This window comes from Nerophis lumbriciformis, linkage group LG35, assembly GCF_033978685.3.
Source record: "Nerophis lumbriciformis linkage group LG35, RoL_Nlum_v2.1, whole genome shotgun sequence".
Classification (NCBI taxonomy): Eukaryota; Metazoa; Chordata; class Actinopteri; order Syngnathiformes; family Syngnathidae; genus Nerophis; species Nerophis lumbriciformis.
The window spans coordinates 8,299,318-8,312,991 of NC_084582.2; the positions used below are offsets into that span (position 1 = coordinate 8,299,318).

General features: G+C 44.2%; 1 protein-coding gene across 5 annotated transcripts in view; it reads left to right on the plus strand.

Moving 5' to 3' along the window:
• The window catches only part of unc5a (unc-5 netrin receptor A), a 595,272-nt gene that overhangs the window by 256,787 nt on the left and 324,811 nt on the right, over positions 1–13,674 (plus strand). For all 5 annotated transcript variants that reach the window (XR_009811458.2, XM_061927514.2, XM_061927515.2 and 2 more), the window contains exon 2: positions 11,306–11,518. Coding sequence is in view for 4 of the 5 variants with exons in the window: in XM_061927514.2 (XP_061783498.2) it covers positions 11,306–11,518 (213 nt within the window). In the remaining variant the exon portion in view is untranslated. The remainder of the gene's footprint in view (positions 1–11,305; positions 11,519–13,674) is intronic.

Below are 13,674 nucleotides of genomic sequence, written 5' to 3' on the forward strand. Positions count from 1 at the left end.
GGGTTCGACTGAGCCTCCGCCTTGGAGGTCAAGACACACCCGACTCATCGTGTAAATAAAAACTTCTCCCTATCGACGTATTATGGATACCCCCAAACAATGTTCCCTCTAATTTTCCATATGCTTGAGCAAATGCAAAAAGTCCTTGAGCATTCAGTGGAGCACATGTGAGCGACGTCAGACGTGCACATGCACTGTGGCCACACCAGCAGCACACCAGTCCCAAACCTGACTAAATAACAAGTTAAATGTTTTATTATTATAATCATTATAATCCATGAGATTATTTTCTAATATAAGTGTTTTGGCCCACTTGCAATGACAATAACAAAAAATATTGTTTTTCATGAGCTGTGTACTAGTAATGTATATCTGGGTGGGGGTCCTGCTTTGGAAATCATTTGTACCCCTTTCAGATATCGCATTTAGTTCCCACTAAAACATTCACATTTTGCACAATGAGATGTAAACATGGGATAATGTGTACATTCCTGTAACTTTGTTTGTAAAATATATCTTTATTAGTATTTCTTTAATATAATGATTCATATTTACAAATTAAGATTAAATTAAAGGGGAACATTATCACAATTTCAGAAGGGTTAAAACCATTAAAAATCAATTCCCAGAGGCTTATTTTATTTTTCGAAGTTTTTTTTTAAATTTTACCCATCACACAATATCCCTAAAAAAAAGCTTCAAAGTGCCTGATTTTAACCATCGTTATATACACCCGTCCATTTTCCTGTGACGTCACACAGTGATGCCAACACAAACAAACATGGCGGAAAGAACAGCAAGCTATAGCGACATTAGCTCGGATTCAGACTCGGATTTCAGCGGCTTAAGCGATTCAACAGATTACGCATGTATTGAAACGGATGGTTGTAGTGTGGAGGCAGGTAGCGAAAACGAAATTGAAGAAGAAACTGAAGCTATTGAGCCATATCGGTTTGAACCGTATGCAAGCGAAACCGACGAAAACGACACGACAGCCAGCGACACGGGAGAAAGCGAGGACGAATTCGGCGATCGCCTTCTAACCAACGATTGGTATGTGTTTGTTTGGCATTAAAGGAAACTAACAACTATGAACTAGGTTTACAGCATATGAAATACATTTGGCAACAACATGCACTTTGAGAGTGCAGACAGCCCATTTCAGGCGCGCTAAGAACATATATTTTTCCACGATTTCAGCACTCAGGTTAACCATACCTAAATAGACACAAAATACTGCATTACACAAGACTACCCGAATGTACTCGAATGATTGAAAAAAATTAATGTTTTTAAGCTAAATTATTGGTAAACACAGTTTATGTATAATAATTTACGTAAAACCGCGAGTAATGAATAAAGTTTTCATCAATTAATATATTCTGTAGACATACCCTCATCCGCTCTCTTTTCCTGAAAGCTGATCCGTCCAGTTTTGGAGTTGATGTCAGCATCTGCTTTGAGTGTCGCAGGATATCCACACATTCTTGCCATCTCTGTCGTAGCATAGCTTTCGGCGGTAAAGTGTGCGGAACAAACGACTGACCATTTCGTCGGCTTTCCCCACAGCCTCGTATTTTGAACAAATTTCGTCCAATTTCTTGCCACTTTCGCATCTTTGGGCCACTGGTGCAACTTGAATCCGTCCCTGTTCGTGTTGTTACACCCTCCGACAACACACCGACGAAAGTGAGAAAATGGCGGATTGATTCCCGATGTGACGTCACAACGGCGTTTAATTCGCCAAAATTCACCCATTTAGAGTTCTGAAATCGCTTAAAAAAAATATATGGTCTTTTTTCTGCAACATCAAGGTATATATTGACGCTTACATAGGTCTGGTGATAATGTTCCCCTTTAAGAAAATACATTTTGTTTTTCACTAAAGAAGGGTTCGGTGAATGCGCATATAAAACTGGTGGGGTTCGGTACCTCCAACAAGGTTAAGAACCACTGGACTAAGTACATCATATCAAAAGATGATTCTTAGTTTTTATTCTAATTCGGGTCCAATAAGACCAAATAGCAAAGAGAAATTAAAAAAATAGCATGTAAACAAACAGCTTGGGCCTTAAGAGGTTTTTAAAGGGGAACATTATCACCAGACCTATGTAAGCGTCAATATATACCTTGATGTTGCAGAAAAAAGACTTTTTTTTTTTTTTCACCGATTTCTGAACTCTAAATGGGTGAATTTTGGCGAATTAAACGCCTTTCTAATATTCGCTCTCGGAGCGATGACGTCACAACGTGGCGTCACATCGGGAAGCAATCCGCCATTTTCTCAAACACCGAGTCAAATCAGCTCTGTTATTTTCCGTTTTTTCGACTGTTTTCCGCACCTTGGAGACATCATGCCTCGTCGGTGTGTTGTCGGAGGGTGTAACAACACGAACAGGGGCGGATTCAAGATGCACCAGTGGCCCAAAGATGCGAAAGTGGCAAGAAATTGGACGTTTGTTCCGCACACTTTACCGACGAAAGCTATGCTACGACAGAGATGGCAAGAATGTGTGGATATCCTGCGACACTCAAAGCAGATGCATTTTCAACGATAAAGTCAAAGAAATCTGCCGCCAGACCCCCATTGAATCTGCCGGAGTGTGTGAGCAATTCAGGGACAAAGGACCTCGCTAGCACGGCAAGCAATGGCGGCAGTTTGTTCCCGCAGACGAGCGAGCTAAACCCCCTATCGACCCTAGCTTCCCTGGCCTGCTGACATCAACTTCAAAACTGGACAGATCAGCTTTCAGGAAAAGAGCGCGGATGAGGGTATGTCTACAGAATATATTAATTGATGAAAATTGGGCTGTCTGCACTCTCAAAGTGCATGTTTTTGCCAAATGTATTTCATATGCTGTAAACCTAGTTCATAGTTGTTAGTTTCCTTTAATGCCAAACAAACACATACCAATCGTTGGTTAGAAGGCGATCGCCGAATTCGTCCTCGCTTTCGTGTCGTTTTCGTCGGTTTCGCTTGCATACGGTTCAAACTGATATGGCTCGATAGCTTCAGTTTCTTCTTCAATTTCGTTTTCGCTACCTGCCTCCACACTACAACCATCCGTTTCAATACATGCGTAATCTGTTGAATCGCTTAAACCGCTGAAATCCGAGTCTGAATCCGAGCTAATGTCGCTATAGCTTGCTGTTCTATGCGCCATGTTTGTTTGTGTTGGCTTCACTATGTGACGTCACAGGAAAATGCACGGGTGTATATAACGATGGTTAAAATCAGGCACTTTGAAGCTTTTTTTTAGGGATATTGCGTGATGGGTAAAAATTTTTTTTAAACTTCGAAAAATAAAATAAGCCACTGGGAACTGATTTTTAATGGTTTTAACCCTTCTGAAATTGTGATAATGTTCCCCTTTAAAGTAATGATTCCTTGTCAAAACGCTGTCTTTATCCTCAACTCTTTCACACAGACACAAAGATGCCGCTTGATTGTACTCCCGAGTTAAATGTCACATCGCTATGAAAATAGGAGAACGTCAGTGTGTCGGCAAGTGATGCATGTCCTTCATTGGACACAGCACATTTGGTTTTCATTTAGAGTTAAACATGTACACGAAACATTAATGGGGTTCAGCGGCAGTGGTGTGCTTCGCCGTATCTCATTCTGATAGATTAGCAAGTCAGCACACGAGGGTACCAACGAGAGAGGCATTACTATAATGTGCTTTGGGCTGCTCGGGAAATGTCTTCATCCAAGGATTGGTGTTGACGATGCCGTCTAATATCATCTGTGACACGGGCATGGAGGAGGAGGAGGAAGAACAGAGCGAAAGGTCACCGCTGGTTCATTAGGAGAGATGAGGGTTCCCGTGGTCTCCTGCTGCACGGGGGAGTGATGGAGAAGGTTGTTAACGCCTGCTCAGTCAGCCATGTTGGATTCACGGCAGTACATTAATATTACTATTAAAAGGTGTTTTTGGGGGGGATTTACTAGCCTCCCTTGAGTGTCCGTGGCGTAGAGCAGTGTTTTTCAACCTTTTTTGAGCCAAGGCTTATTTTTTTCATTGAAAAAATCCGGAGGCACACCACCAGCAGAAAACATAAAAAAATGAATATTGACAATAAAAAGTCGTTCTCGCAATTGTTGGATATGAATTTAAACCGTAACCAAGCATGCATCACTACAGCTCTTGTCTCAAAGTACCATGTTTTTTTTACTGGTGCATAAAATGAACCGTGCACCAAACAAAACCAACACAGTGCATAAACTCACAACAAATTACACACCTGCAGATTAGTCAGCTGTCGCCGTATCCGTAATACGCCGATAGGGAGAAGTTTGTATTTACACGATGAGTCGGGTGTGTCTTGACCTCCGCCGAACCCCTGAGGCCGACTCACCGAACCCCTAGGGTTCGATCGAACCCAGGTTAAGAACCACTGGTCTAGAGCTCGGCAGAGTCACCATGTTATACTCTTCCAATCAGTAGGTGGCATCAAGTAGCTAATGTCGTGGTTCGTTGTGATCACAATATGCAGATGACAGCTTAAACCACAAATAAACCAAAGGCGATTGCCGCTAAGAAATGGCATTGAAGCTTAGGGATGGCGACGCAAAACGAAACCAAGACTGATCTGGCTGCAAAGTAAACAAAAACAGAGTGCTGGACGACAGCAAAGACTTAACGGCGTGTGGAGCAGCAGACGGCGTCCACAAAGTACATCCAGTACATGACACACTGTCCCCACAAAGAAGGATAGCGTCCGCACAACTTCAATAGTCTTGATCGCTAAAACAAAGCAGGTGCGGGAGAAAGGCGTTCAAGGAAGACATGAAACTGCTACAGGAAAATACCAAAAAAAAAAAGAAAAAGCCACCAAAATAGGACAAGAACTAAAACACCACACACAGGAAAACACCAAAAATCTCCAAATAAGTCACGACCAGTGACAGGCATACTTGCCAACCTTGAGACCTCCGAATTCGGGCGGGGCCGTGGGTCGGGGTTAAGGGAGGAGGAGTATATTTATAGCTAGAATTCACTGAAATTCAAGTATTTCTTATACATATAGTACAGTAAACAGTAATGAAAACACAGTTGTTCGACTAACTGTACTGTACTTGCTGCTTACTTAAAAAAAAAAAATAACACTTACCTTTCACTATTTTAGTAGCCTTTGTTCTGCCATTTGAGTACTGGCGAGCGATCTCTGAATCCGGGAAACATATCCTTCACGGATTTGTTGAAAACATCCGCAAATGAGAACGGGATGTTTCTTGCAGCTATCAGCATGGCCATTTTTGTCTCGGCATATGTTACACCCTCGGGTCGCCATTTAGCAAGGTGGCCCATAATACTGCGTTGCCACCGCCTTGTGCTTCTCTGACAGTTCATGAGTGACTATATCCATTCGGCCACCGTGTTATGGCTTATAGATAGACTTATGGATAACGGAGACATATATAATAGTCTCCTTTTCAGGTGAGAGAGGACACTAAAGGCATTGTATATATTGTTTGTCCGGCTGGAAATTTTGGACATTACTACTTGCCGTAGTTTTGAAGCAATGCATGATGGGAATTCGGATGTTGTGTGTCAGTGTATTAACGTGCCGGCTGGAATAAACACATGCTGAGAAATAGCTCTGTGCCTTCCTACTTTATGGGTTATAGATAAACCTATGGATAATGGAGACATATATAATAGTCTCCTTTTCAGGTGAGTGAGGACACTAAAGGGAGTGCCTTAACGCCCCCAATATTGTTGTCCGGCTGGAAATCGGGAGAAATTGGGGAGAATGGTTGTCCCGGGAGATTTTCGGGAGAGGCACAGAAATCTGGGAGTCTACCGGAAAATTCGGGACGGTTGGCAAGTATGGTGACAGGTCGTGACAGTACACCTAGTACAGTACACTTTAGTATGGGGAACATATTCACCATTAGTTAGTTGCTTATTAACATGCAAATTAGTAACATATTGGCTCTTAACTAGTCATTATCAAGTACTTAGCAATGCCTTGTTCTGCATAGCCTTATTATTACCCTAACCGTTTAACCCTGGCCCTAACCCTAACCAAATAACACTAAATTAAGTCTTTATTACTTAGAATATGTTCCCCCATACTTGCCAACCTTGAGACCTCCAATTTCGGGAGGTGGGGGATGGGTGCGGGGGGGCGTGGTTGGGGCAGGGGCGTGGTTGGGGGCGTGGTTTAGAGGGGAGGAGTATATTTACAGCTAGAATTCACCAAGTCAAGTATTTCATATATATATATATATATATATCCCCGTGACCCCGAAGGGAATAAGCGGTAGAAAATGGATGGATGGATGGATGGATGGATATATATATATATATATATATATATATATATATATATATATATATATAAGAAATAATTGACTTTCAGTGAATTCTAGCTATATATATATATATATATATATATATATATAAAAATAAAAGAAATACTTGAATTTCAGTGTTCATTTATTTACTCATATACACACACATAACACTCATCTACTCATTGTTGAGTTAAGGGTTGAATTGTCCATCCTTTTTCTATTCTCTGTCACTATCTTTCTAACCATGCTGAACACCCTCTCTGATGATGCATTGCTGTGTGGCACGCACAAAAGTGCTTTCATCAAATGCACTAGATGGCAGTATTGTCCTGTTTAAGAGTGTCACAACATTGCTGTTTACGGCAGACGGACTGCTTTACTGTAGACGTTCTTTATATTGTGGGAAAGCGGACTCAGGTCCGCATGGAGCTGGAGGGGGCGTGGCCTCCAGCTCCGCCTGAATTTCGGGAGATTTTCGGGAGAAAATTTGTCCCGGGAGGTTTTCGGGAGAGGCGCTGAATTTCGGGAGTCTCCCGGAAAATCCGGGAGGGTTGGCAAGTATGTGTTCCCCTAGTGTCCAGATAACTCTAGATTAAGTCTTTGTTACTTAGAATATGTTTCCCATACTAAAGTGTTACCAAAAACATATAACTTTGTCTTGAATTTGTCTTTATTTTTCACTAAAGAAGGGTTTGCTGAATGCGCATATGAAACTGGTGGGGTTCAGTACCTCCAACAAGGTTAAGAACCACTGCTCTAGACACTGAACAACGGCACTTTATTTGCGGATTATAATTACCAAAAAATATTTTTAGCCCAAATAGGTGAATTTACATCATCTCCCACGGCACACCAGACTGTATCTTTCCTTCTTTCTTACTTTTGCGTCGTCCCTCCTCCTCCTTCTTTAACTTCGATATCGTTGGAGAGACGAAACTGTGTTTTTTTTTTGTTTTTTTTACTGCGCTGCAGGCTTTCTCATGTCGTTCGGTGTTCCTTTTCTACATTTTTCAGCGAGTGCACAGCTCGGCTGTCATTGGTAGTGCTGTGCTCCTGAAAGACAGCTTCTGCATCTCTGCACAGTAGAAATGTATTCCCCCCCCCTCTCCTTCACAGCAGGCCTTCTCATGCCAAATAGCATTTCCGAAGAATAAAACGTCGACAGTGTGTATCGGATATAAGATGTTATGTTGACTGGCTTAACTCAGCTAGAGTCCTGGTTGCAGAGCGAGTGCTATAACACTGTTTGAAGTGACCTAGTCACCCAGACAGGATTTATGGCCAACAGTCCATCAGCAGTGATTTTTAAAGGGGCGTGATTAAGAGCTGGAGTGAAGACATGGACCTCCGATCCCGCCAAGAACCCACAAGGCCAAGCTCTGTCATTGCCAACTGTGCTCCAAGATGCCCTCTTTCTCTCGCTCTCTCTCTCTCTGTATCACCAAAACTGTCCATCTGCCTCTCTGCATATCAAAGATGCATACAGACATAGGTATATCATTTCTGATACACAAGCGTCACATATTGGTGTGATGATTGATTTGTTATCATGAAATTGTCAGTTTTCTCCATCTACTGTCATGACTGCATATTTAAACACGCAATTAAAATAGTTGTTACCTACTGTGCACACCTGCTTATATGACCCCGAAAATATAAAAACTCAAAGTTCGATATAACGAGGTCTATAAAATACTGATCGCACTATTTACGAGAGCTTTATCATATTTTCCGGGCTATAGAGCGTTTTCTATTCAGGCTCCAGTAGTCTGTAATGCCCTCCCGGTAACAGTTAGAGATGCTACCTCAGTAGAAGCATTTAAAGGCCTACTGAAACCCACTATTAGCCACAACACAACCAGGCTTATATTTAATATGCCACAAATTAATCCCGCATAACAAACACCTCCCACCTCCCGTCCATATAACCCGCCAATACAACACAAACACCTGCACAACACACTCAATCCCACAGCCCAAAGTACCGTTCACCTCCCCAAAGTTCATAAGTTCAGTTAGAGATGCTACCTCAGTAGAAGCATTTAAAGGCCTACTGAAACCCACTACTACCGACCACGCAGTCTGATAGTTTATATATCAATGATGAAATCTTAACATTGCAACACATGCCAATACGGCCGGGTTAGCTTACTAAAGTGCAATTTTAAATTTCGCGCAAAATATTCTGCTGAAAACGTCTCGGTATGATGACGCCTGCGCGTGACGTCACGGATTGTAGAGGACATTTTGGGACAGCATGGTGGCCAGCTATTAAGTCGTCTGTTTTCATCGCAAAATTCCACAGTATTCTGGACATCTGTGTTGGTGAATCTTTTGCAATTTGTTCAATGAACAATGGAGACAGCAAAGAAGAAAGCTGTAGGTGGGAAGCGGTGTATTGCGGGCGGCTGCAGCAACACAAACACAGCCGGTGTTTCATTGTTTACATTCCCGAAAGATGACAGTCAAGCTTTACCATTGGCCTGTGGAGAACTGGGACAACAGAGACTCTTACCAGGAGGACTTTGAGTACTGTGAGTACGCATGCAGCTGCGGCTTCCAAACATTTGATCGCTTGCCCGTACGTGCGTGCCGCTATGTGCATGTCACGAACGTAACTTTGGGGATTTTGGGGAAATATATGTGCTGTATGAACTTTGGGGAGGTGAACGGTACTTTGGGCTGTGGGATTGAGTGTGTTGTGCAGGTGTTTGAGTTGTATTGGCGGGTTATATGGACGGGAGGGGGGAGGTGTTTGTTATGCGGGATTAATTTGTGGTATATTAAATATAAGCCTGGTTGTGTTGTGGCTAATAGAGTATATATATGTCTTGTGTTTATTTACTGTTTTAGTCATTCCCAGTTGAATATCAGGTCCCACCCGCCTCTCACAGCATCTTCCCTATCTGAATCGCTCCCACTGCCCTCTAGTCCTTAACTCTCACTTTCCTCATCCACAAATCTTTCATCCTCGCTCAAATCAATGGGGAAATCGTCGCTTTCTCGGTCCGAATCGCTCTCGCTGCTGGTGGCCATGATTGTAAACAATGTGCAGATGTGAGGAGCTCCACAACCTGTGACGTCACGCTACTCGTCTGCTACTTCCGGTACAGGCAAGGCTTTTTTATCAGCGACCAAAAGTTGCGAACTTTATCATCGATGTTCTCTACTAAATCCTTTCAGCAAAAATATGGCAATATCGCGAAATGATCAAGTATGACACATAGAATGGACCTGCTATCACCGTTTAAATAAGAAAATCACATTTCAGTAAGCCTTTAAGTCCCATCTTAAAACTCATTTGTATACTCTAGCCCAGTGGTTCTTAACCTGGGTTCGATCGAACCCTAGGGGTTCGGTGAGCCGGCCTCTGGGGTTCGGCGGAGCCTGCGCCGCGGAGGTCAAGACACACTCAACTCATCGTGTAAATAAAAACTTCTCCCTATCGGCGTATTATGGATACCCCCAAACAATGTTAACTTTTTACCGTTTTTGGTTTTGTAATTTCTTAATGCCTCGAGGCTCCATCCATTTTCTACCGCTTATCCCTTTCGGGGTCGCTACAATCGGGCGGAAGGCGGAGTAAACCCTGGACAAGTCTCCACCTCATCGCAGGGCCAACACAGATAGACAGACAACATTCACACTCACATTCACACACTAGGGCAGGGGTCGGCAACCCGCGGCTCTTTAGCGCCGCCCTAGTGGCTCTCTGGAGCTTTTTCAAAAATGTATGAAAAATGGAAAAAGTTGAGGGGGAAAAAAATATATTTTTTGTTTTAATATGGTTTCTGTAGGAGGACAAACATGACACAAACCTCCCTAATTGTTAAAAAGCACACTGTTTATACTAAACATGCTTCACTGATTCGAGTATTTGGCGAGCGCCGTTTTGTCCTACTAATTTTGGCAGTCCTTGAACTCACCTTAGTTTGTTTACATGTATATCTTTCTGCGACTTTCTAGGACGTGTTTTATGCCACTTCTTTTTCTGTCTCATTTTGTCCACCAAACTTTTAACGTTGTGCATGAATCCACAAAGGTGAGTTTTGTTCATGTTATTGACTTGTGTGGAGTGCTAAACAGACATATTTGGTCACTGCATGACTGCGAGCTAATCGATGCTAACATGCTATTTAGGCTAGCTATATGTACATATTGCGTCATTATGCCTCATTTGTAGCTATATTTGAGGTCATTTAGTTTCCTTTAAGTCATATTAATTCAAATGATATCTCATGACACACTATCTGTATGTAATATGGCTTTTAATTTTTTGCGGCTCCAGACAGATTTGTTTTTTTATTTTTGGTCCAATAAGGCTCTTTCAACATTTTGGGTTGCCGACCCCTGCACTAGGGCAATTTAGTGTTGCCAATCAACCTATCCCCAGGTGCATGTCTTTGGAGGTGGGAGGAAGTCGGAGTACCCGGAGGGAACCCACGCAGTCACGGGGAGAACATGCAAACTCCACACAGAAAGGATCGAACCCAGGACCTCCGTATTGTGAGGCAGACGCACCAACCCCTGTTCCACCGTGCTGCCCTTGACTCGAGGCTGTTCTGACAATTCTACTTTGAAGCTTATGGGATCACTTTGAGAAATGCCTGTCATGTGTTGTGCAATGACACGTCTTGGTTTTGTGTGAGGGGAAAAAAAACAGACAGCCCTGACCTCAAATACTCCTTTTGTTAAAGTTGCAACGAGCTAACAGAGCGATTGTGTGAACCAGGCATTGCTGAATGGACAAAAAAAAAAAAACCTTCCAAAGACATACTTTTCCAGCAACTTGTAGTAACTCCTCCCAAAAGAGTGTGCAGGCTGTTATAGCTGCAAAGTGGCAGCCAACTCCATATATTGTAGGAACAATATTTTGTGTCTGCTTCATTTCCCTCTCGAGTGAAGTGATCACAATTGCGAGCTCTCCTGAGTTCAGGAGAAAAATCCTTCATATCTGGCAATCCCGACTAAAATCTTTGCTGTTGTATTTTCTGCACCAAGGTTCTGAGCACGCCGCTACAGCGACGCTTCCTGCCTTCTCCGACCTGTTGCCCCACTTCCTGGTGGAACCCGTGGACGAGTACATCGTGAAAAACAAGCCGGTGACGCTCGCCTGCCGCTCCACGCCGGCGACGCAGATCTACTTCAAGTGCAACGGGGAGTGGGTTCACCAGGATGACCACTTGATTGAACGGACCGTGGACCCGGCTACAGGTACACGCCGAATGATAGTTTTTTGGTGCCACTCCTTTATTGCGGTGTGAGGCGTTTATAGCATGGTGCAGGCAAGGTGTGAAATTTGCCGATGATCAGACGTCCTCTTGGCTACTCCACCAGCCTATTGAGCCTGCCAGTATCATAATAAGCACATTGGTTTCAGTCTTTCGAAATTTCCATGATCACCTTGGAGACGTTTCCAGTGAGGGTTGGACTCCGCCAAGGCTGCCCTTTGTCACCGATTCTGTTCATAACCTTTATGGACAGAATTTCTAGGCGCAGTCAGGGCGTTGAGGGTATCTGGTTTGGTGGCTGCAGGATTAGGTCTCTGCTATTTGCAGATGATGTGGTCCTGATGGCTTCCTCCGGCCAAGATCTTCAGCTCTCACTGGATCGGTTCGCAGCCGAGTGTGAAGCGACTGGGATGGGAATCAGCACCTCCAAGTCCGAGTCCATGGTTCTCTCCCGGAAAAGGGTAGCGTGCCATCTCCGGGTTGGGGAGGAGATCTTGCCCCAAGTGGAGGAGTTCAAGTACCTCTGAGTCTTGTTCACGAGTGGGGGAAGAGTGGATCGTGAGATCGACAGGCGGATCGGTGCGGCGTCTTCAGTAATGCGGACGCTGTATCGATCCGTTGTGGTGAAGAAGGAGCTGAGCCGGAAGGCAAAGCTCTCGATTTACCGGTCGATCTACGTTCCCATCCTCACCTATGGTCATGAGCTTTGGCTCATGACCGAAAGGACAAGATCACGGGTACAAGCGGCCGAAATGAGTTTCCTCCGCCGAGTGGCGGGGCTCTCCCTTAGAGATAGGGTGAGAAGCTCTGTCATTCGGGGGGAGCTCAAAGTAAAACCGCTGCTCTTCCACATCGAGAGGAGCCAGATGAGGTGGTTCGGGCATCTGGTCAGGATGCCACCCGAACGCCTCCCTAGGAAGGTGTTTCGGGCACGTCCGACCGGTAGGAGGCCACGGGGAAGACCCAGGACACGCTGGGAAGACTATCTCTCCCGGCTGGCCTGGGAACGCCTCGGGATCCCCCGGGAGGAGCTGGACGAAGTGGCTGGGGAGAGGGAAGTCTGGGCTTCCCTGCTTAAGCTGCTGCCCCCGCGACCCGACCTCGGATAAGCGGAAGAAGATGGATGGATGGATGGATGGACCTTGGAGACATGTTTGTGTGTTTTTTTTGTCCTCGCCATTCGTGCTGCAGTCCCCACGCCTCTGCCGCCAGTGCCGTAAACATGCGCGACACTGATGTTGTGTGATTCAAATGCGATCTGCCAATGCGAGCCACCCATTGGCAGGCTGACAACTGACAGGAGACGGGGAACGTGATAAGGACAGGTCTTCACAGATGCAAATGTCCACCAAAGCCTGGCAGAAGATGCTCACCAATCAGTCTGCAGAAAGCTAAAAAAAAAAAAAAAAAAAAAGCATTTCGTTCAGCTGGCATTGACTTCCATTTAGAAAATCAGACAAAATGCTAAATTCTGATCTGGTTCACAAATGAGAAAACTTAAAGCATACTGAGCCTTTGATTGGCGAGTGCTGACTTCTCCCCCCCCCCCCCCCCCCCCCCCTCTGCGCCCTTAACTTGTTCCTGCCAAATCAGGATTTTGCCGCTGTGTGAGTGACTTTGAGGCACGGCGAGTGATTTAAAGGCCTACTGAAATGCGATTTTCTTATTCAAACGGGGGATAGCAGGTCCATTCTATGTGTCATACTTGATCATTTCACGATATTGCCATATTTTTGCTGAAAGGATTTAGTAGAGAACATCGACGATAAAGTTCGCAACTTTTGGTCACTGATAAAAAAAGCCTTGCCTGTACCGGAAGTAGCAGACGATATGCGCGTGACGTCACAGGTTGTGGAGCTCCTCACATCTGCACATTGTTTACAATCATGGCCACCAGCAGCGAGAGCGATTCGGACCGAGAAAGCGACAATTTCCCCATTAATTTGAGCGAGGATGAAAGATTTGTGGATGAGGAAAGTGAGAGTTAAGGACTAGAGGGCAGTGGGAGCCATTCAGATGCTGTGAGAGGCGGGTGGGACCTGATATTCAGCTGGGAATGACTAAAACAGTAAATAAACACAAGACATATATATACTCTATTAGCCACAACACAACCAGGCTTATATTTAATATGCCACA